General features: G+C 38.4%; 1 protein-coding gene across 3 annotated transcripts in view; it reads left to right on the forward strand.

Annotated features, from left to right (window-relative positions):
* FAM184A (family with sequence similarity 184 member A) overlaps positions 1-25,496 on the forward strand; it is a 77,136-nt gene that overhangs the window by 21,199 nt on the left and 30,441 nt on the right. For all 3 annotated transcript variants that reach the window (XM_053458931.1, XM_053458930.1, XM_053458932.1), the window contains 2 exons: positions 15,457-16,311; positions 24,121-24,256. In XM_053458931.1, coding sequence (XP_053314906.1) covers positions 15,457-16,311; positions 24,121-24,256 — 991 coding nt within the window. The remainder of the gene's footprint in view (positions 1-15,456; positions 16,312-24,120; positions 24,257-25,496) is intronic.

Genomic DNA, 25,496 nt, shown 5'->3' on the forward strand with positions numbered 1-25,496 from the left:
GGCTGTTGGATGGTGTTGTATGTGGAGACAGGGGAGGGGCTCTCACTTACTGTTGTGTAGAGTGGGAGAGAAATGAAGAGGAAGGGTAGAGAGTGAGTATAGAAAAGAGAAAGAGAGAAAAGTAGGAAGAAGAGAGGTGAAAAGTAAGAAGAAAAAAATATCTCTATAGAGGAATGAAATATTTGCACATGTCAGTTTATGGGCATATGAGAAAGTATTATAATATTTGTTATGGGACATCATACCTTAATAACTATGGGTGCATCAGATGTCTCATGTTCTTATCAACACATAGGTACCAAACATCCCTTTTCTAGCTATCTGTGGAATCTACTGATTAACCCATACTTTCTACATTTACTCTCATTAGGAAGACCATAGTCAGTCCATAGAAGATATTTTATATGACTGTTGTTATTATTATGAAACCGTAAGTGTATATATATTTTTTGCAATAAAGCAATATGCATATCATGTGCTGTAACCCCAGTGCCTGGTCCAGGGCAGTTGTTGGCACCCTGGACAGAATAACTGGTACTCTTTGAAGCTTTCTTGCTTGGGTTGATGCTTATGAGCGATTACTTTTACAGCGGTCTCTGGTCAGATGAGAGAACATTATAAGAGGTCTGTCACTTCTCACTTTATAATATGATCTGTCACTTGTGTTTGTGAAAGCATTTAGCAGACCACATCTTTGCAAATGTTAGTCTTTCTGACAAGCTTCCAGGCCGGTGACATGAACTGGGTGCTGCTGAGATTTGCTCTTTACCTAGCTGTGAGGGAGAATGCACAAATGAACAGACACTGAACACTTGTGTACATACTCTCACTGATTCAGCATTCCCAGAGCTTATCAACACATTCTTAGACATCCAGGATTTCCAGTGCTTTTGTACATTTGCTCAGCATTCCAGAATACCCAGTGCTTGCACCGACACTCGGCAATCCTGTATTGTGGTCACTCTTGCACAGAGGCGTATCTACTGAAAATAGCGCCTATGGCAAGCACTGAAATCGTGCCCCTGTCCAAATATCTAAAAACCCATTTATTAGCCCCTGCTGCCTATATATATATATATATATATATATATATATTAATACCCTGCTGCCGATATAAGGTATAGATCAACACATTAACACACAACCCAGCTATGCATGTATAAATCAATTGAAATTCACTTGTGATTCCAGCACTAAATGTATATATCAAATCAACAGAATCAGACATCCAAATCCTGTATTTGCAGGTATACAATAATAATATATGAAACGTAGCATTAAAGGTATAGATCAAATAAATACATGGAAACAGCACTGCAGGTATTAATCAACTGAATATGACATAAAAACCCTGTACTTGCAGGTATACATAAATAACATATGGAGACTAATGTATGGAATTCACATAAAAACACGGCATTAAAGGTATATTTAAAACCCCCTAAATTACAGGCATAGATCACTGGTTGCACACCCCAAAGCCAGCCCTGGCGTCCACACTACCCACATAGAACCTGACCAGCACCCAGATAACTCACATAAGATTTGCCATCTTTGTCCCTAAATAACCCAGCACAAGTCAACTTTGTCCCAAAACAGTCTGGCCTGTGCCATCTTTGTCCCACATACACCCTGCCTGTGCCATCTTGGTCCCCAAGGCTCAAACCTCCTGCTAGTGCCATCCTTGCCCTTCCACAATTATACATCTATGATACACACAAACACTTTTACAGTCACTCATTAATTCACACTTTAATTCAGACAACTCATCTACATCCACATTAACTCATGCTCTCTCTCATTCAGACAACTCATCCACACATTAACTCATGCTCTCCCTCATTCAGACAATTCATCCACACATTAACTCATGCTCTCCCACATTCAGACAATTCATCCACACATTAACTCATGTTCTCCCTCATTCAGACAACTCATGCTCTCCTCATTCAGACAATTCATCCACATATTAACTCATGCTCTCCCTTATTCAGAGAATTCATCCATATATTAACTAATGCTCTCCCTCATTCAGACAACTCATGGTCTCCCTCATTCAGACAATTCATCCACATATTAACTCATGCTCTCCCTCATTCAGAAAACTCATCCACATATTAACTCATGCTGTCCCTCATTCAGACAACTCATGCTCTCCCTCATTCAGACAATACATCCACACATTAATTCACACTCTTTACTTATTTCAATATTCTTACTACCCTCTTCCTCACTATCTACCCCTCTCCCTCCCCTTTCCCTACTACCCTCTTCCTCAATATCTACCCCCTTTCTCACTTTCTACCCTTTCTCCCCCCCTTTCTCACTATCTACCCCTCTCCCTCCCTTATCACTTTCTAACCCCTCTCCCTCCCCACTATCTACCCTCTCCCCCTTTGTAGTTCTCTCACCTTTAGGTCCAGCGACGGGAGCACGAGGCTTCTGTCTTCCTGCTCTGCTGCTTCACTGCCGGCATTTCATGCTGAGCGCCGGAATATGACCTCATATTTCTGCGCTCAGCATGAAATGCCGGCACCGCGATGGAGGTAGAGGCCTCGTGCAGGAGAATGAGGGCCGCCGAACGGTTGCTAGGCGCCCCTCTCTCTCCTCTGCATCAAAAAAAAAAGTGTTAAAAAGCCACTCACTGGTGCCCGCTGCTTCACTGCTGAGCGCCGAAATATGACGTCATATTCCGCCGCTCAGCATGAAATGCCGGCACCGGGACGGAGGTAGAGGCCTCGTGTAGGGGAATGAGGGGCGTCGCGTCCAGCCGTTTAAAAGCCGCTCACTGGCGCCCCCCTTTCAAATGGCGCCTATGGCACGAGCCATAGGTGCCATACCCTAGATACGCCTCTGCTCTTGCATACTTCTGAGGAATGAACTGATTTTAAACCAAAAAATGCATGCTGCGTTCTATTACTACTGTGAAACGGTACCCTTTCATTTTATCAGTGGCTTTTGGAGAAAATGGTTGTACTGTAAAGGCCAAAGCCAGTCACACGTGGACTTCCTCATCCTACCTTTAGTTCTTCTACTGAAGAGTAAAGTCTGGTCACTGCATAAAATTGGTTAGGACAGATCTGTAAGCAAATATTCTATTTCCATTTTAAAAACATTTGAGCTATCATGCTGCGCCAATATCTATTACTGTCTGAGTGATATGTGATTCAGCAGCCTCCAATGTTCTGATTACTCATGTGGACTTCACGGGGTTAATTTTATATGCAAGCTTCTTTCCTTCCTGCTGTTTGTTCGTCTACATTAAATGGCTTCTCTTTGATCTGAACCTTAATTTAGATTTCATTCTCGTGTCCTTTTAAATATGACAGATAACCTAGTTTTTTGACATATTTTCCCTGCCTTTTCCTCTTCTTCAGAAGCAGAATCTTGCCATATAGGGATCACAATGTATTATGTATTTTCATTATGTATGCCTGGTAAGTTAAGGAGTGTTTAAGTTAATATATTCATTAAAGGTTACATAATATGGATACTTAGAAGAAAATGGTTTTACTTTGTAGCAAAGTAGGACTCCAAAGTGAGAATACAATTCTCTTTGAGCTACTTTCTTCATCTTTATGGACCCAAACCTTAGCTTATTTTGTTATTATGCTGATGCTGTTTTTGCTTTTTCTCATCACTTTATGATCTTAAGGTATTACTTGTTGTCATGCTGATGCAATTTACTATCAATGTATTTCTAGCCCTTATATGTACTGTTTTAAGATATCAAAATTAGGGCTGCAACTAACGATTATTTTCATAATCGATTAGTTGGCCGATTATTTTTTCGATTAATCGGATAAAAAAAATTTAATTTTTCATTTATTTTAAATTATTTAATAAAGTAACATAGGATGTTAAAAACAAACGGCAGAATACATTTTTTTTCTTGTTTTTATTACCCCAACCTGCCCCCCAGTTATGCATATTTGAGCCCAGGCTTGCCACACTGCCCTCCCAGACATGCCACACTGCCCTCCCCACATATGCCTTATATACCCTATATGCCTTATACCCCCAGATATGTCACTCCGTCCTCCTCAGGTATGCCGTATACCCCCCTGATATGCCATAGTGCCCTCATAGGATTTGCAGACTCGTTCACAGACACAATACTTTTATAAATAAATACAGGAGTAATCTTCACTGCCCCCGGGATTTAGGTTCCCCTCAGTTTGCCCCCCTTTATCTCTAACTGCACCTTAAGTTAACCTTATTAAATTAATTAAATTAACCCTCAGTCCTCAGCATTAAATTAATCCTGAAGAGAAGACCCCATTAACCACAACTGCCCCTAAATTAACCCTATAGACCCCATCAACCACAACTGCCCCTAAATTAACCCATTAACTATAACTGCCCCTAAATTAACCCTAAACACCCCATCAACCACAATTGCCCCTAAATTAACCCTAAACACCCCATCAATCACCACTGCCCCAAAATTAACCCTAAACACCCCATTAACTATAACTGCCCCTAAATTAACCCTAAACACCCCATTAACTATAACTGCCCCTAAGTTCACCCTAAACACCCCATTAACTATAACTGCCCCTACGTTAACCCTAAACACCCCGTTAACTATAACTGCCCCTAAGTTAACCCTAAACACCCCATTAACAATAACTGCCCCTAAGTTAACCCTAAACACCCCATTAACTATAACTGCCCCTAAGTTAACCCTAAACACCCCGTTAACTATAACTGCCCCTAAGTTAACCCTAAACACCCCATTAACAATAACTGCCCCTAAGTTAACCCTAAACACCCCATTAACTATAACTGCCCCTAAGTTAACCCTAAACACCCCATTAACTATAACTGCCCCTAAGTTAACCCTAAACACCCCGTTAACTATAACTGCCCCTACGTTAACCCTAAACACCCCATTAACAATAACTGCCCCTAAGTTAACCCTAAACACCCCATTAACTATAACTGCCCCTAAGTTAACCCTAAACATCCCGTTAACTATAACTGCCCCTAAGTTAACCCTAAACACCCCATTAACAATAACTGCCCCTAAGTTAACCCTAAACACCCCATTAACTATAACTGCCCCTAAGTTAACCCTAAACACCCCATTAACTATAACTGCCCCTAAGTTAACCCTAAACACCCCATTAAGTATAACTGCCCCTATGTTAACCCTAAACACCCCATTAACTATACCTGCCCCTAAGTTAACCCTAAACACCCCATTAACTATACCTGCCCCTAAGTTAACCCTAAACACCCCATTAACTATAACTGCCCCTAAGTTAACCCTAAACACCCCATTAACTATAACTGCCCCTAAATTAACCCCCACCTCCCCTAACTTTCAGCAGCCCAAATATTAATTTTATACTCACAGTTAGATGAGTGTCACAGCCATGGCGATGCTAATGAAATGGGCGGAGCCAATCGGCCGATTGGCCCCGCCCCTTTCTTTCTCCAGCAGCGATTGCAGGGAGGGACTGGAAAAAGGAAGTGGGCAGGCCAATCGGCAGTGACTGCAGGGAGGAACTGTAAGTAGCAACTGCTGCTGTGACTCCTGTGAGTCACACTAAACGGATTATAACACGATAAAAATCGATTCAACTAATCGATAATGAAATTCGTTGCCAACGAATTTCATTATCGATTATCATCGATTTTAGCGATTAGTTGTTGCAGCCCTAATCAAAATGTAGCAGTAGTGACTCATAAATGCAACATTTAATTGACCCATAGCTACAGAGCTCTAAGTAAGAATGGCATTAAAGCAACCAGGATGTTTAAAGAGTGTATACAGGGCCGGCCTAAGACATGTGCTGCCTGGGTCCAAGGGTGACATGGTGCACCCTCACCAAAACCAAGCCCACATCTATTATACTATATCAAGATTAATATATACAAGCTGCGTCTCAGCTCCCCTGCCCGAGGAAGCACCGGAGCATGGTGAGGGGTAACACACAGACCATCACACTACCCCCACTGTGTTTGACTTTTGATTTGATGTCATCATATCTCCTAACGTCTGCTTCCCCTGCAAATTGGGACACACAGCTTGTTTGTGACATCTTGGTCCCAAACAGATTGTCAGTGCCATCATTGTCCCCAAACAGCTTGTGTGAGTTGTCTTTGTCTTGTCCCCAAACAGCTTGTCTGAGCTGTCTGTGTCTCCGGATAGATTGTCTGTGCAATCTTTGCCCTCCAAACAGCTTGTCATTGCCGTATTTGTCCTCAAACAGTTTTGTCAGTGCCCCCGAACAGCGTATATGTTGCATCTGTTCTCCCAATCAGCTTGCTTGTACCAACTTTGACCCAAACAGCTTGTCAGTGCCCCAAACAGCTTGTATGTGCCATATGTTCCCCCAAACGGCTTGCATGTAACCAACATTGACCCAAACTGCTTGTCTATGCCTTCTTTGTCCCCTGGTCAGGATCCCCAAGCAGCTTGTGCGTGCCGTCATGGTCCGCAAAGAGATTGTCTGTGCTGTATTTATAACAAAACATCTTGTCAGTACACCCAAACAGCCTACCTGTGCCACCTTTGTCCTCAAACAACTTGTCTGTGCCATCTTTGTACCAAAGTAGCTTGTCTGTGCCACCTTTGTCCCTGAAACAACTTATGAGTGCCCTGATACAGCTTCATTCATGGTCACTTTATCGATTTATCCAGCCCATGCTAAGATTAGGTTTTCTATATTATAGTACTTTAGTAGTTTGCCCCTCCAGTCTATTTATTTATCATCAAACAAATACCCCATATACAATGTATTGCTCTTAGTATTTCCATTTTATGAGGACATTATTAGAAAGTTATGTGCTGACCTATTTCCATCACATCAGATTGTGTGATTTTTTTTACTCAACATGTTATATCAGCAATGTGAAAGTTTACCAGCCATGTGTAAAAAATAAAGCTATTTTAAAATTGATTGTGTGTGCATTACAGATGTGTCAGGTGTGATGTTTCCAATCTGTAGTCAATCTACAAGGTACACTCCTACAATTGCTTCTTGTGTGAAAAGCCTAGTATATTATGTATTACAGTATTCTATTATTGTGTTTATGGTGGTTTGAGGGATAGTATAAGTGGGCTAGGAGAATTCGGCGAGGGAGTGGGCATGCCTAAACATCACTCTGCTGTCCGTAGACAGTGAGAGGAGAGTAACTTTGAGACTGGTGAAGCAGTACTTTACCCGAAGATTCAGGATTAAACCTGGATGGTTCCCATGTAAGACTGCTTTGTATGAAAATTGTTTCAAAACAAATCCCTTTAAAACAATACATCACTTGTGTACCATATACTTCACAACAGGGAGTTCTGATTAAATAAATTGTCTAAAATATTTAGGGTGCAAAATACCCTTGATCTCAAAGGAACTAGGGGTTAAAAAAGCAGTTTTGCTTAGAATTTCTTTAGCGGGACTGGAAAATAAAACTTGGTGACATTTAAGAACCTTTTGTCCCATTTAGTCTGCCCATGTTAAGCAGCATATGATTAAAGTGCTGTGAAAAGTATTTCCCCCTTCCTAAGTTTTTGAAATTTTATTTTACATATTTAAATGTTTCAGATCTTCACTAATTTTAACTTAAGATAAACACAAAATGCAGCTTTTGTATGAGCATTTTAAATACTGACAGCAAATAGTTAATCAAAATCGCTGTGGAGGAATTCTCACACGCTCTTCTCCACAGAATTGTTTAAATTCAGCCACGTTGGAGGGTTTTCAGGCATGAACTGCCTTTTAAGGTCATTCTACAGCTAATCTTGATTTGATGAGGCCTCTCCAAAACCTTCATTTTGTTTCTTTTGAGCCATTCAGAGGTGGACTTGATTGTGTGCTTTTGATCATTGTTCTGCTGCTCAACCCAACTGCGCTTGAGCTTTAGATCACAAACTGATAGCCGGACATTCTCCTTCAGAATTTTCTGGTAGAAAGCAGAATTTATGGTTCCATCAGTTATGGCAAGTCTCTTAGGTCCTGAAGTACAGTGTCACTTTTGACTGGTCAGGAAGTGGATCCTCACTGCAGAAGTTTGGAAAGGCACCCCTACCGGTGATGAAGAGCTCCACTACAAAGTGCAACAGAGACTCTAGGCAGAAGACAGCAGAACCCGTAACCGTATGGGTCCAAAATAGTTCAGGAACAAGATGATATATTCCAAGGATCAGGCAAAAGAATAGTCGGGGTCACTTAGCATAGGTCTGAGCAGGCGGCAAACAACAGTAGTCTGGAACAAGCAGAATTCAGAGAACCAATAAATAAGGAGAAAATCAAAGCGCTAGTGAAGGCAATAAGGCAATGTCACAGGCAAAGTTGGAATACCAACTGAGGGTTTAAATATCCCTCCATACTAGATCCTCCTACCCACCTAATTAGGGGGAGGAGGAAAAAAGATACATTTCACTCATGACCTCGAGACATGCATCCCGTCTTGATCCCTCGTCTTGTGGGGGCGCGTGTCTAGAGGCAGACCATCACACTAGCACCACTGTGTTTGACTTTTGGTTTGATGTTATCATATCTCCTAACTTCCCCCCCCCACCCAGACAAATCGGGACACTGGGGGCGGCTAGTAGGAGGTTGTGAGGCTGCAAGGCAGGAAAAAATGGTAGAGACCGGTATGCAGGGACGTACCCCAGGAATCAGCAGATAAGGCAGGTGAGAATAAGCCGAAGTCAGGAACGAAGCCGTGGTCAGGGAAACTAGCAAGCTGCGAGGTCAAAATCCGAAGCCAGGGTCAGGAAACCAAAAAATCAGGAACGCCGTTTAGTAGCCAAGGGTCGGGATATAGAGAGCAGCAGAGTAGAGGACAAGCCGGGTTTGGTACACAGGAAATCAATAGGAAAAAAACAAAAGGCACTAGAGCTCGAATAGTAAAACAATCACTGAGCACTGAGCTAATCTCAGTGCTCAGCTTTTAAACTTGCCGCCAGGGGAAAGCCTCGCCCCCAGCCGTGACGTCATCGGTGCGCGTACCCCGGCGTCTCCATTCGGGGACGCATAAAGTAGTTGAGGGCACGCGCGCCTAGCGGCAGACATGCTGACGGAGGTGGAGGGAGCTGGAGACGCTGCTGGAGACGCGCCCCAATTTCATCAAAATTGTCTCTGAAACAAAAAATCTCTTTTGATATGCTATTAAATGTATTTACCATAGTCAATAGCATTATATAAATAAGTAGTAGGTCATTTAAATACGTTTATTCACCACAAGTTTGGTGCTCTTAAAAATGTATGATGTGTATTGGGCACTTAGCTGAATCACTTCTTAAAAACCAATAGGGTTAACGTACGTTGAAAAACAATTAATGGTAGTATGCTGCTTTTGAAAAGACACATACTGTAAGAGATATTCAAATGGCACGATTTAGCATTGCTGCAAGGCTGAATGGATCCAAATGAATTCTTTTTGATAGCACTGTCTTGTTAATCTTTCACACACAGCACTGAAATGTAATCTGTTGCTTGCAGCTGTTTCATTCTTAAGAAATGTAGAGAAAATCCTAATTTATTGTTCCAAGATCTCCACTTTTGATTAATACATTCAGGGAGTTGTAGTGCTTTCTAAATGTGGGACTATGATTTTCTACAAATCTAGTTGTTGTTTTTTTTTAATCATAAATGTTTAAAAGGGTAATTTCATGTCATGTGGCCTCTGGCCGGTAATTCTGGGTCTCTATTGAATCCTTTTAGGACATGTGTAAGGCAGCTTTAATCTCCCCGCTGCTCCACCAAATCACTGAAACCTTATTTAACTTTTGTTTAGACACTGGTGGAAAGCAATCTATTAATCTATCCACAGCTGTAACCACTAGTTATACAACAGAAAACACATTTAGCAATTTATAAAAATATATATTTTTTATTTTTAGCAGAAATAAATATCTCACAAATACTGTTGGGTCATCCGCTATTGTATACCAGTTCTGGTATACATGACTGGTATGTGCTACAGAGGAAATATTTAACATATTTATATTACTGCTGTACTCGTTATTTGCATTTTTACAACTGGATTGAAACAGTAGTCCTTGACAATGTAACTGGAAGATACTTCATATAACTATAAAGAAGCGAACCATCAAAATGGATGAGATGAGGTCTTTTTTTCTCTCTTCATGCTGTCTGATTAATATTGTTCTTGACTTGATAAAGTAAGGTTGATGAATTAAAAAAAATTACTAAACAAGAAGGGGCCATTGCATACTACTAAATAGTGATGCTAAACCATGGGCAGTGTTAACAGGAGAGAAAGCAGCACAAAACATTGCCAACAGGGCCAAAAAAAAATATTGAACCTGTTTCTGACAGCAAATTCCTTTTAATAAACCGGCTCATAAAAAGGAGAAAAAATAAAACAAGAAAAAATACATTTAGTGTAGTATTCTAGAAATCCTTATTGGTGATAATTATGCATCAAATGCACTCACATTTGACCAAAAGAAATCAGACACTTCAGGGGATCCTGTAGGAACTTCCTTATGTAGAGGAGACTTTTGCGACCTCTAGTATTTGCTCATAACAAGGTAAGAGCAAAAATTTATTTTTGATCACTATAAGCACATGAATCACTTTTTTGTTTTTTTTGGTATATCTTTGAAGGTGTAACGAGGGGTTACATAGGTTCACATTGCAGCTGGTGAATAGGTTTAGCGCTGTGTTGTTTTCTTTCTTTTTGATTATCAACAGGGCCGCCACCAGACAGCTTGGGGCCCAGTACAAAGACCAAGCCTCCTTCCCTGCCCCACTCCATGCGCCTCTTACCCCCTGACCCATGCTCTTCATGCAACCCTGACCTATGCTCATTCCAGCCCAATCCTATGCCCCTCCCACTGCCCCACTTTATACTCACAATAAGTCACCAAGTCCCAAAGTCCAGAGAGAGGCCACTAGGCCCCATTTTTTTTTGAGTGGGCATCGGTCCTCAGTCCCCTGAAATGGACCACTGGGCACCAATGTCCACAAGGGGCAGCCATGGGTAGCAGGCCATGAGTGCCAGTGAGAAGGCCTGTGACAGATCAGAGTCCCCTGCTTCCCCAGGACCCATACACGGGCACTGGTTGTTATCAAGCTGAAGTATTATTATTTAGAGCCAACCCCAGTGAGCTTCTACTACGGAAATATCTTTATTGGTCCTGTATGATGTGTTAAATCTGTGAGATTTCTTTAGTTGCCTCACCCATTAAATTATGTATAATGCAGGGCTAGCTCAGCCCTTTCGTGCTACAGTAACCTGCTAGTATTGGTCCTTCATCATGCATTGTGAAGTGAGGAAGTTGAAACCACAACCTGGCAACTTTCCCTTTTGTAAATAAACTTCATTGCAGTCAACACTTGCTTGTATTTGTGGTTCTGTTCTGATGTGCGTAACCTGCAGGAACTATCTGACACATGAGCCAAGCAGATCTAGGAGGGCCAAGTTTTAAACTGATTTGTTGAGAGCCATAAAGTTCCTCTTGTATACCAGTTAGTTGGTTCAATTTTAAAATAGGACAAGTAATTATTGTAAGAAGATGAAAGCTGTCCCTGATGATACTAAGGCATCAGTCCCAGTTTTTAATTCTTCTAAGGTAATTCTAAAACCTGGCTGAACATACATTGTACACATCGCCAGATGGCAAAAATAGCTGTAAGGCGCCCTACCAGGAATGGGCTACTTTCATTTCTTTAGCTATTTCTACAATACGTGATGCATTGAATTCTGTTCCTCTTGTTCATTTTTCCCTATAGTTCTTAACTATTTCCATTATTTTGTGTTAAAAAAAGAAAATTGGTTATGAAGTCTAACTGAATCTAAATGAAACTGAAGCCCAACTGAACCATCAAGTTTTTTAGATGGCTTGCAAACAATATTGTGCAATCATATGTAATCTCTGAAATCTCTATGTGCATTCACAGCTGATTTAGCAGTGCTTTCCAGCAGGGCTAGAGTAAAGGCATGTCTGTCAAGCCATTTGTTGAGCCTACCACAGATTGTAAACCCCATTATCAGTCATGTTAAACTCTTACAAAGCAAGGAAGATCCAAAACTATTTTGCAAATATTCATTTTGTTTGCTTTAATTAAACGCATTATATGTCATATTTAAGGCACAGCATTTAACTTAATCTGTATTATTCAATATGGGGGCCCTTCCAAGTCAGAAAGGTGAGATTTCCTCTACTTGTGTGTGGCTTATGATGCTATAATACATTTACTGAGATATACAGTAGCTTTATACCAGACCTCTCTAATACAGTTATAGTGACTGGAAAACAAAAAGCACATATAACAGCAATGTTCGTTATAAACATTTAATGATGCTAAAAGCTGTCTTGGTGGCTATTTAACTTTAATAATTAAATAAGCCCAGAGAGCAGAAATAAATAACTCCCATGATGCTCCAACTGATATTAATATTTAACCCACTTTGTTTTTTTGCATGTTGCATATAGAGCTCTAAAGTAAAAAAACATTTTAATTTAATCATGGGCCGTTTAGTGGATGGGCTCCTTCAGGGAATTCTCAAGAAACGCACAACTTTGAATGAAATCCAGACTCTGGTCCCACTAATTTATTTGTTTATGACCTTAGAGAGTGGCTCCCTCTTTAAACAAAAATGTTTTGTGTCTCACTTTCTATATCAGTTTCCTTCAAGTCATTTACCTCGGCAACAACTGTACAGAAATATTACTTTAACACTCAACAATGCTCTACCACAAATCTTCAATCTTTTGACTTTATGTGAACTGTTCATAGTTTCATTTGGTTTCTTTAACCTTTATATCTAATGACCTTTACTTGCCTTTTCTGTTAACTCTGCAATTCTCTCTTTTATTTTGGCTATGGAAGATTTAAATTGTGTATAGCTTGTTTGCTAATGTAAATTTCTGTCTTCTCTGTCTAGATCTGTTTATCTTTTCTTTATTTTGCTACTTTTTGGTCCATGGATGATATTTGCCAATCCTATGAAGTAATGTTTTTTTTTTTTACTTTTGTCATATCCATTTCCAAACCCCAACCCTATCCTCAAGTGCTATTCCTGCCACAATACCATGGGATTTTTGCACCCCTGAACAGTTTAATGTATTACTGTATGCAATGATTAGTGGTGCTTCTTTGTATTTTGCATAATTATTTCTGGTGTACTGTTATTGATCATACACAAATGCTATCCCTGTATATACTTTGTTAAGCTGCTGATGTTCGTGTTCTGCACTGCATGGCAGTTTGCCGTGTATGTTTGCCTTCTCTGTGCCATTCGCTCCACTGGCTCCCCATACCTTTCAGAGTTAAATTCAAACTCCTGACCTACAGAGCCCTTAACAACTCTGCACCCCCATATATCCTATCCAAATACACCCTAACCGCCTTCTTTGTTCTTCTTGTGACAATCATTCAGATTTTCTGAAAACCCACCTCTTTCAAAAGCACGCAACCTTTCCTCATGACACTCTCAGCCAGCATCCTGTCTAAGCCATCTGAACAACCAACAACCTAGACAGCTCATCCCGACTTCACCAACTCATGCTCATCCAAGCAGTGTATCTACATAGTACAGAACGTACAAATGTAATGAATGTTTTGATACCTAAAGTGTAAAGTTTTTATTATTATTGAGCATACACACATTATGCCTGCATGTACTTGGTGAAGCTGTCAGTGTTTTTTTAAAAAAATACCTTACATTTTAGTTCTGGACTTTGGTTTCTTGTTGATTCTCTCCAAGTGTAATGGTGAATCTAGACATAGACCTCCTTGCTCACATTTGCCTAGAAGGATACTAACCATACCCGAGTGATTAGGCCATTGAAGTGCAAAATGTACATCTTGGGTGGTTATTTCTCATGTATATAGAAACATTTACCTCATCTTAAAGTTGAGGTAAAGTTCTGGGCTACCCATGCAGTTGGGGTACAGTTTTTTCTATGTAATGCATAAGCAAACTTAAAATTTGAGAATCCCCTGAGTGTGGATCCACCATACAACTTATGAACATACAGCATTTAAACCTTGTTTGTTCTTGGTTGACTTAGTCTACTACTTTTTTTGCATGTGGCATTAATTGGATAAGCACATATTAGAATTAACTGTATAAGAGTACCGTTCAATCCTGTCACCCAATTCTCTCTTGCTACTGTTTCTTGATCTGTCACCTTTGCTTAACCAATCAACTTCAGATCTATGAAACAGACATATTGAATCATTTAGGTATGATCAAAGCATTATTTATTGGACACTAATACACCAGTCCCCACAATTACTTCTGATTTTCCAGCACTGTCATGTTACATTTTAATCATGCCTCACTGCCTATTCTGTACCCTACTAGAACATTCCAGAGTACTTATGCAGTAAAGAGAATGCCTGCAAGGGGATCAAGAAGAATACCACAACCTCTGAGTACATGCGTCACAAATACTTTATACATTAATTCTTAGTTTAGCATGGTATTGCATATTAAGAGAAATATGTGTTTTAATATATTTCTTCTTTTTGGGGGGCTGTGCCTTAGAAAAGGTATTACTCAACTACCAAAATTCCTTGCATTTATTTCTGTGTATCACAGGCATCAACAAATTTGTTTTGGTTCTTACACCCAGTGTCTTTCATTGAATATTGTTGGAAAGGGTCACATGTTATCATTTAACTCCTCCTGCCCATTATGACATAAAATGCTGTCTTGAAGATAGTGTGCTTTAAACCCCTTTTTGTACGTCATGGCAAAATAGAATACGATGAAAGATTAAGACCATATTGACATCACTGGATGTCAGCTACTGCCCTGTCCTTGAAAATAGATTATTCAAACCCAGCCGCACCCAGGGCCAGGGGCAGAGACGAGAACCTTGCCTTCCCCAAAACATACAGGGTCTTAAAGGGGTGCATATCTCTCTCCCTCTCAGGAGTTGTGTAATAATTGTAAAAGTCCCACATTTAGCATAACAATGGATGTTTAATACATGCTTAACAAATATGCAGTGTAATACACAAACCTATGTGTTTTGTATGTTACAAAGCATACAGTAGAATAAGCACAATTTGTGCTAAAAGGCTTACCATATGAAAAAACTCAACCCCAAAAATGTATGTTGTATTGGCACAATTAGTTATAAATATGGTTGGTAACATTATAATCAGATGTGCAAACTTGGTAATATGTCATTCACCCAAGCAGCCTCATATACATTAACTCCCTTGTAATTGATCTGAATTAATTGTGACACCAGTGAAAAATCACACATTAATCAAATCTGGGACTGCTATTGAGGTAACAGGTCCCTTGTGTAATATGTAAGTTATGAGATCAAGATAAGAAGCCAATGTTTCACAATCCATTTTCATTGTGGTTTAAAAAACTAAATTTGTGTAGAATTATCCTGGTAATAAGAAATAATGTGCATGCTTTTGATAATATTTATAGCTGGAGGGATGTGTTGTGTTTTTATTATTATTATTATAATTATGAATTAATTTGCTGTAATTTTATCCACAGGTCATATATGCCTTAAACACTAGGAATGATGAACATGAATCAGGAATACAAGCCATCAAAGAAGCTCATGAAGAGGAAATCCAGAAAATCCTTGCAGAAACACGGGAGAAAATATTGCAATATAAGAACAAAGTGTCAGAGGAGGTAGAACTAAAGAGAAAGATCCAGTCACTTGAAGAATCATTGGAAGAGCACAAAAAGATGAAGCAGCAAGCCCTGACAGAGTTTGAAATCTATAAACACAGAGTAGAAGATATGCAACTTTGTGCGGAGGCCCAGCATGTGCAGAGAGTTGTGACCATGTCTAGAGAGGTAGAAGAGATACGAAAAAGATTTGAGGAGAGGATAAGGAGTTTCATGCAACTTCAGGTACAGTTTGAGAAAGACAAACGTGCAGCCCTTGAAGAATTAAGAGCAAACCATAGACTGGAAATTCAAGAGCTCTTGAAAGCTCAACACAGTCAGAATGCTACAATCAATAAAGGACATGAAACGCTGGAAGAAATGCACAAATTACAAGTTGAGGAATTTAACAAAAAGCTTGAAGACCTTCGACTAGAGAGGAAAAAGTTAGTTGAAGACTATGAAGGGAAACTAAGTAAAGCACAAGCATTTTATGAGCACGAATTGGATGCCTTGAAAAGATCTCAGCACTTTACTGCAGAAAGTTTACACACTTGTAAGCAGAAAGAAGCAGAGTTGAAAAGAGAATTTCAAAATCAAGAAGCCATTTTGCAAAAGAACCTTGGAATCCTTAAAACCGAATTTCAAGTTGTACAAGAAGAAGCAGGAAGTTTGAGAGAAAAGTGCCAAAAACTTCAAGTTGCCCTGAATACAACAGAAAACAATGTTCAGGTGAGCAAGGTTCCAAAATTAACATATTAATATGCTGGGGAAAAATCTGATCCCTGCTAACATGCACAGTGATAGTGATGCTCCCACCCCAGTCTAAAGAAAAGAGAACCTCTGCCATAAAAGATAAAGTAACGCCAAATAGACATTAATTTAATTAAGTATATTTCTTTTTTAAAAAAATGACTGCTAGGCTATTGTACAGTTTAGCTCCCTGAGCCATAATTACAATGAAGGTGACAGGAGTTGTAAAATTCTAAAGCAGGTGTACTAGAGGTGCAAAAACGTTGAAATACTTGTAGGTATGAGTATTTTCCACCTAAAGTTTGTTTCTATACCACAATTATGCAATCTACCTCCTTCTGCATATCCTGCGATATTTGTACAACAACATATATTGGGTAACTTTACTTAGAGCTTTGGTGAGCCTTTAAGAAAATCATTTCTGTTTTACTTATGGTTTTTCGATTTTATATGGAAATAGTGGTGAAAATGACTTTATTTAACCTCTATATTATGTAATTTACAATTTCCCTCAAACTAAGCATCTGTGAATAGATTAACTTGTCCTGCAAAAATGTAAGTTTCCTTAGTGAAAGTATCAGCTGTCCATAATTTTTCCTCCTAATAAGTATAGGGGATACAATTTATAAATAGCTTACACCTACAGCAAGACTACAAAACGACTTACAAAGTTCTTTAATGTGTATTATTCATTGGTGGGGATGTATTGGACACTATATTGCCCCTTTAAAGGGACAGTCGAATGACCCTGAGACCTGTACTATAGAGGGATGCAAGTTATCTCCATGCTGCAAAAAAAATAAAATTCCTCATCATCCGAAATTTTTGGTTGGCTGCTTAAGCTGCCAATTAGTGGCAGTAAAGTGATCCTTTTGAAACCTATGTGAAGACTTTACCAATACCTACTGGGATCTAAACAGACCTCCTCACTAAAGGTGAGATTCCCTGGAGAATCCTACCTATCATATGCCATATGGGATATAAAAACTGGAATTATTGCGAAAATATAAAAACGTGAGATAAGGAAGGTAGGATGGTTTTACTTTGTTGAATAACTCTGTGGTGGTATGTCAGTTTCAGCATAGACTGGAAGCACCTTAACCCCTTCGTTAACAAACTATTTTTGAAACGTTATACCCTTTGTGACAATGGCTGTTTTAACATTTTTGTCTTTCTCATTTACTGTGCCCACACAAATTATTTATTGTTTTTTTGTATTATGTATTATAAAAATATGGTGGTAGCAATTTCATTACACACACAAAAATTACTACCACAAACTTTGACAAAGGCAGATGGTAGAATTAGGGCTTTAAACCACCAAACAACCTGACAAACCTATGCAAAGATGGTAACACTGTACTCAGGAGATGTTGCCGAACACACATTGAGGTGTTGTTTGGCAGTGACATATACAAGAAGCTAAAGTACAATGTGTGTGGAGAAAAAAACTGACAACATTTTGATAGACATATGGTAGAGTTAGTGCATGGAAAATGTAAAAATACGACCATTTAAAAGTATCCTGGGATGTCTAATTTTCAATAATATATGGTTCAACTGGATAAATAGAATTGGCTGGCTTCAAAAATGTCCCAAATAAGGCGTAGATGCGGGGTGACAAGATGTCACAATTCCAAGTTTAAAAACTGAAATGTGCTCTTGAAGTTAATAATTAAAAATGTTATACTTTTGTTAGTTAATGAATTGTTCATTTTATTTAATTATATATAATTAATGAAAAATAAAACATTTAATACATTTATTAATAAAATATAAATTTCATAAAAAAATAAACCCCTTAAAAAATGCACAGATAGCAAAAAAAAGTCATTTTATGCAAGATCACTGCCTGTGCAGTGATCAATGGCTAGAGATATCATAGAATATTACTGGATGTTCCTGATATTGCTGATGCAAGCTTACGAAGCTCTTGCTAGGAAAAGGACAGCATCATATTTAAAAGGCACACTGCTTTTCAATATGGCTCTTGTAATATTTATTATTATTAATAATTTATCTTTGTTAAATGTAAAAAAAGTGCCCAAACACCTTATGTCACTCCTATTAGAAATAAAACCATTTCTTACCCCTGATCTAAAGTTCAACAATAAGAAAAAAACTGTCAAATTTCTAAGGGAGCATTTTGCTTTCTTATAAAAAATGTGCATGTGGGGTATTATTCTTCTCAGGGGGGGGGGGGGGTGTTTAACATGAATCTGGGTTTTTACCAGTGAGACATACTGTTTTTTTTACATATTATTCATAAAAAATGATGGACTATTCAAAAGCCCTATCTGTCCTTAAAAATCTGACTGATTTATATTTAAATGTCTGTTTTATTGGATTTGAAATCCAAATCAGTCTTTATTGCACTGTTGTTGGCTCCTCATACTTCTTGATATGTTTTTGCTCACCAACAAACCATCGATGTGCCATTTACTCAAGTAAGGCAGCTTTATAATATGCTAATTATTTCCATACAACCAACTGTGTAAGTACACATAAGTTTTACACATAAAGAGACAGTCAAGACCCATCTAATTCACCATCATAGGCCTGCCAATTTGTCTGCAGTGTTTCAGTGAGGTTTGGTTAGAGTACGTTGGCTTGAGGTGCAAATGTGGTTGTATCACAATAACCAATGGTGTAGCCCAGTCAGCAGGAACATATCCCCATTATTTTTTTCTCCTATGGTTACTTTAACATTTAATTTCAACAAAATATACATTGCAACTTAATTTTATCTTTTTTATGCTAAGTCATGGAAGACACCTGCAATGAAAAAATGCCAGTAAATATGTTCTTTAATGTGCCAGGATATAATGTAGTTGTAAAGCATAAAGTGAAACTGAAATTTGTTTTTGGAGCATCATTTTAGAGAAAAAAGAGAGAGAAATATATATAAATTTAGTAAACAAATTGAACCTCATTCTCCATAGGAGTATAGTTTGTAATTTTAAACATAATTTACCATTTCATTTTACAACACTTTTCCAAACAATGTGCATTTGGTGTGGAAAGAGTGTTTCTGAACTAGACGTGATCATGATTCCTTAAGGCACATTTGCTTATCTCTAACAAGATTTTAAGTAATGAATTCTTGGAACAAAAAGAAGGCATAGTGTTTTAATTATGTCTCAGCGGTCTAAATACATAGTGATGAATGTAGAATCAGTAGGTTGTACATTTGAACAGGCATTAACAAGAAAATATTTCATTATTTTATAAACCACTCACAGAGTCGAATGTGTGTTTTCCTATGCCAACTTCCCACCATTTTTCTGGATGTACAATACTTTGTATACAACTCAACCTCACATATCCATGATTCACCATGGTAAATGTGAATTTGAACCCTTCAGATGAGGAATGATCTTTAAGACATAACTATAACAAATATATTTAGCACTTATTTTCAGTTTGTCCCAAGCAGCACAGGGTTATATATGCCCCACATAAATGCAGATATCTTTTGAAATATTATGCCATCTTCACATCTTCTTCTCCTCCATCTTTCCTTTTTGTTCTCAGAGTCCTATTTATTCTCTCTGTTCTTTTGATATTTCTATTTCCTCCTTTTTTGACATGAATCCCAAACTCTTTCTTTTCCCTCCCTCTGCACAGTCCATCTTTATAATTTATCTCCCAGCTTCCATATTCTTTCTTTAATCTCTTTTCTCCTCCATGTTCTTTCCCAGTTCAGTCTGTCTTTTGTATTTCTTTTCTCTCTTCTCTCTAAAAACATGGGGATGCCAGTTAAAGTCAATCAAGTTATTTCATACAAAAACACTTGCCAGTTTTCCATAAAAGTTGACACCATGGGGAGCTACTCTTGGCCTGCAGGTAACCACAACTCCTAAAGAGCATAGAAACATCCTATTTATATATTTATTTAATAGTTTTAAATACATACATATACGTGTATAAACTTAAAGGAGCTATCCTCTTAACTGTCCTAAGGGAGGAGATGACCACCATTCGAAAGTTTTGGGGTCATTTTGCTGTTTTCATGGAAAACAAGGACATTTCTAGCTGTGTGACATAATTGCCAAAGGGTTTTCTAATGATCAATTAGTCTTTTAAACTTAAACTTGGATTAATGAACACAACATGCCAGAGGAGTGATGGTTGCTGATAAAGTTCTTCTGTAAGCCTATGAAGATATTGCATTAAAAATCATCCATTTCCAGCTACAATAGTCATTTACAACATTAACAACGTCTACAATGTATTTCTGACCTATTTGATAATATGTTCATTTCTTTCTAAAACAAGGACATTTCTTAGTGACCCCAAACTTTTGAACGGTAATGCATATATATGTACAGACCATTTTACCAAGAGAAATGCTTTGTGTAAACTTAAATGAGCAGATACATGTAAACGACTAACTTGGGGGACTTTTAACTTGACACATAACACTTTCTCTTTATTTAACCTAGCTCATGTAATGGCAAGATAAATTATATATTAGGCACAAAGAGTAGGTGTGACTTTTGAAACTAAAAGCACAATTTTTGACACTTGTGATTCAAATGCCAGTTTTCCAGAGGGTTCCCACTGACCGGGGTTTAACATGGTGACAGACGTGGTTTTACTAATATTTAAAATAGAATCAATGCATTCATCCACAAAATTGCAAGTTAATGTAAAAATAATAAGTAGAATTAAAGTTTTAATACCAAGCAGTGAATAGGGCATGTAGTGCACAGGCATGGCTGTGACACAGAAGTGTAAGATAACAAAAAGTAATTTTCATATTTAAAATGGTGAGTCCCAAACAAAGTGGAAAATAATTAATGTGCTTGCCCCTTTTGATATTACTTCATATTTTAACAGAATTGGATCCCAGTTTAATGGTACAAATTTAAGCATGCCAGAAAGGAGTGCTTATTCCCACCAAATTTATATGTATTTATATTACAAAAGCACATGCCATTTTTCAGATTTTTTCCCACAAATATCTCTGCATATACACAAGCACAGCTGCTTGTTATTCATATGACTTTTGGGCGAAGGAAAAGATACTATTTACTTGATGCCCATTTTACCTAAGTAGATTCATTGATTCACTCTGTTGATGCAGAAAACATGAATTTCCATTAAATGGAAATGCAATAATCTGAAGAACAATTGCGGAAACACGGAAGGAGAAGGGTAGCGACAGGTTAATGGGATTTCATTCCTTGCAAAGATTGAGTGAAACACTAACAGTTCTCCTTTTGAAGTCCTTCTGTGTGAAGTTCTTTACTGAATGCTTCTAGGAATATTTATTTTCTATAAATCTAAAGCTTCACCCAGGGGCATATTATTATTATTATTATTATCATACTGTATTTATAAAGCGCCAACAGATTCTGCAGAGCTGTACAAGGTAAAAATTTTACAGATAACGACAAGTACAAAATGACGAGCAATTGACATACAGATACAAGAGGAATGGAGGGCCCTGTTCCCGCAGGAACTTACATTCTAGGTGGATAAGGGGTGAGAAACAGGAGGTGAGGACTGGTAGTGAATGATGTTAAGGGGAGTTTATGTCAGTGGTAGGCTTCCCTGAAGAGAGAAAACATTTTAGGGAGCGTTTGAAGGAGGGAAGAGTTGGTGAGAGTCGGACAGCATGGGGAAGGGAGTTCCAGAGGGTTGGTGCTGCGCGAGAGAAGTCCTGTAGGCGGCCATGGGAGGAGGTGATAATGGAGTGATAAAAGCCCACTGTGAAGACTTATAAAGATATTTGAAATTCAGGCATCTGTTGGGGTGTGTTATGGGTAGAATTAGTTGATGAACAATTGTTATGACTAAAATGATACTTGGGGGAACCATGGCAAAGTAATGCAGACAAGCAAGAAGAAGAGTGCTGAGGCAGAGCTCACAGGAGTTGTCAGATCGATTCATTGCTGATATATAATTATTGGAAAGCCAAAAGAAGGCAGAAAATTTACCACAGAGCTGTGAAATAAATGGAACCTGGAAATAAACAATGTCTACTCTTATGACAAGAGAAACAACATTCTAGTGTTCTCTACACGACTGACAGGCTAGGAACCAAAACTCTACCAAAGCAATGACTCTACCAGTCATTGTCCGAAGCCTGAATAATTATATTGTGTTGTGATTTAACATTTTTAAGAATTTAGTTAACATCTGTTCTAAAGAGAGGTAAGAGGTGAAGTTAAGTGTTTTAGTTTAAAATTTTATTAAGAAAAGTGAGAAACACTAGTAAAAATATCATAGATACTCTTTTGTAACAAATGCAAAAGAAAAAAAATCCTACATAGATAATTAGCCAATGCAGTGCTATGTATCTTTTCATTTGAACATTCACCATTGAGTTATAAAGAGCATCTTCTTAAGCATAACACGGTACATTTAATCGTACATAACTGTAGCATTTGAGAAAGAATCTGGATTGTGTCTTTACTGTAGGAATGCAATATTTATACTTTGTCTCCATTTTCTGCATCTGTGTTTCATCCTGACCTGGAATGCATAGTTTATCAACTTTTTAATTTGTGCATTTTTAATTTGTGGATTACGCCCTTACCATCCTCAAAAACCTTATTTAGATGTGATTTGTGCTTTTCAATTGGAATTCTAAGAATTCTAAAATGAAACAACTAGGATCAGCAAAAATTGTTTCATACCTTTTTCTCTTAAACAGCCTACTTTTCTGTACTGATACATAGTGCCTTGGAGTGCCTCAGTATGGGTTCTGTAATACAAAGTACAGTTGTTTAATGTAGCAAAAGTTATTAGGACTGCCTATCTTTCTGTAGCTTTAGTTGTAAATTCAACATGGGCATAACCCTCAGGTTTATATTATACCATGGATTTTAACATAAATACAAAGAAAAAATATCATGATTAATATGCTATAAATATTAGTAAGAATTAGAACCTGTGATTTTATGGAGAGTGGGAGTTCCTCTAAAAACTTTGTTGCTGCTCTGCCTCTTGACTAAGATCGAGTACCTGGGGTGTTTTTTGGAGCCCCCAGATTAGACCCATCTGGAAACTCATGACTATGGTGCTATGTGAGCCAGTAATAGCACTGGTTACACATGGAACCTTCTTTGCACTTTTTCATTTTCTCCCTGTCCGAACCTATGGCAGGAAGGTGATGGATATTTTTTATTGTTTGTCCTTATGTACACTGCATTTTTTATTTGAGGTTGTGTGTTACTTTAGGTTTTATTGAGATTTATAACCTTTTGAGTTATTGGTGGGAGATGTGTGCTGGTTTTTGTGGTGGGGGAGCTGGATTGGACTTTATGTTAAAGTTTGAGATGGAATTACTTCTTCAGTGGTTCCTCTGAAGGAGTCATGCATATGGTGAATGACTCCACGAGAGAAAGATTGAGGACCTGGTGATCCATTGTGGCCTTATATGGCATCCTCACCTTCTTAATTGATGAAGCATCAGGCTTCAGACATAATTCACAAAATATAAACTGTTTGTTCCAGCACACTCATATTATTGACCATTGCCATATCATGGCACACTGTATTTTACTACTGTAATGTCTGTAGAAAAAAGTGACTTTAGGATCTCATATAACTTGACTAATTAAACAGTTAGCCTCATAAACCTATCCACCTACAGTTTTGCTTGTTTTTCTTTTTGCATAGAGCATAGTTAATTTCTTTACTGCTTTGCGGTGTGATAAATTAAGTCACATACATTTTATGATGGCATTTGTCAGCTATAATTACTCTGTATGATTGATTTTATTTTCCCTTGCTGGCATTGTAATGGTGTAAATCTTGTTTTACATGGTGCCCTAGGTCCTTCAAAAACAGCTGGAAAATGTGAAGCAGGAGGAGATGTCCTTACTAAGCAAACAGAAAGATATGGAAGCTGAGCTAGCAGCTGCTCGGGAGCGTCTGCAACAGCAAGCCACAGAACTTGTGCTTAAAGCTAGTAGGTTTAAAATAACGATAGACCTCATACTGTGCTCAGAATCAATATGTGTACTTTCCTTGAGAGTGTTGCAGTATAGGATTTAGTTAATTTGCTGTAATCATTAGTGTCTAACAGACCATAGGCCAAGGGTAACAAATAAATACTGCATTTATTTTCGGCTTTTTGACTCACCTCTTCAAGTAGTCTTGTTCGTGTTAGTAAAGGGTACAACAAGAGGTAGCCCGTCCAACAATAAAATGCAATTCATCACAAAGGTGTCTTATTCACTTTAATAGAATGTAGAATGTGTCATCAACAAGTAGTGCTTCCTCTTTTAATAAGATACACATTCTTTAGTTCTTTACAACATTGTCTATGAATCTATTAACCTGAAAGAGTTGATGTGGTTCATCACATACTTAAAATGTGTAAGTAACATTTTCTTTTGTTAGTATTTTCACACTGTCATGGACACCCCAACAGCAGGAGCAACCACCCCCTGCTGGCTTTCACTGTGAAAATAAGGGGGCATGGTCTTAAAACGGTTAATGGAGAGAAAAAAAACAGCCCACAGGCTCACTTACTAGAGCAACTACACCTTATCCTCAAACCTGTTCAACCCATGACCCCAAAACTCTATTTGCTGCTGCTAGAGCTGCAACTAATGATTATTTTCATAATCTATTAGTTGAAAAAATAAATGTACATTTTTCATTTATCTAAAATAATTTAATGGACAAACTGGATGTTGAAAACAAACAGCAGAATAAAAAAACTTTGAGAAAAATCCATTCCTTGTTTTTTTATACCCCCAGAATGCCTTATACCCCCAGATATGCCTTTTACCCCAAATATGCCACTCTGCCCCCCAAAAATGCCACTCTGTCCACCAAATATGCCACTCTGTCCACCAAATATTCCTTATACCCCCTATATACCACTGTGCCCCCCTGATATGCCTTATAACCCCCTATATGTCACTCTGCCCCCCAGATATGCCTTATACCCCCAGATATGCCCCTGTGCCCCCCCCCAGATATGCCCCTGTGCTCCCCAAATATGCCTTATACCCCTTAAATGCCACTGTGCCCACCTGATATGCCTTATAACCCCCGGTATGCCACTCTGCCTCCCTGATATGCCACTCTGCCCCCCCGACTTACCCCCCCATGCTCCAGACTCCTTGGTGTCTAGTAGGGCCAGCCGGTGAGCGTCTGTGGTATGCACGTAGACAAACCTTTGCTGCTGGCACTTTCAC

The sequence above is a fragment of the Spea bombifrons genome, chromosome 3 (assembly GCF_027358695.1).
Source record: "Spea bombifrons isolate aSpeBom1 chromosome 3, aSpeBom1.2.pri, whole genome shotgun sequence".
In the NCBI taxonomy this organism is placed as follows: domain Eukaryota; kingdom Metazoa; phylum Chordata; class Amphibia; order Anura; family Pelobatidae; genus Spea; species Spea bombifrons.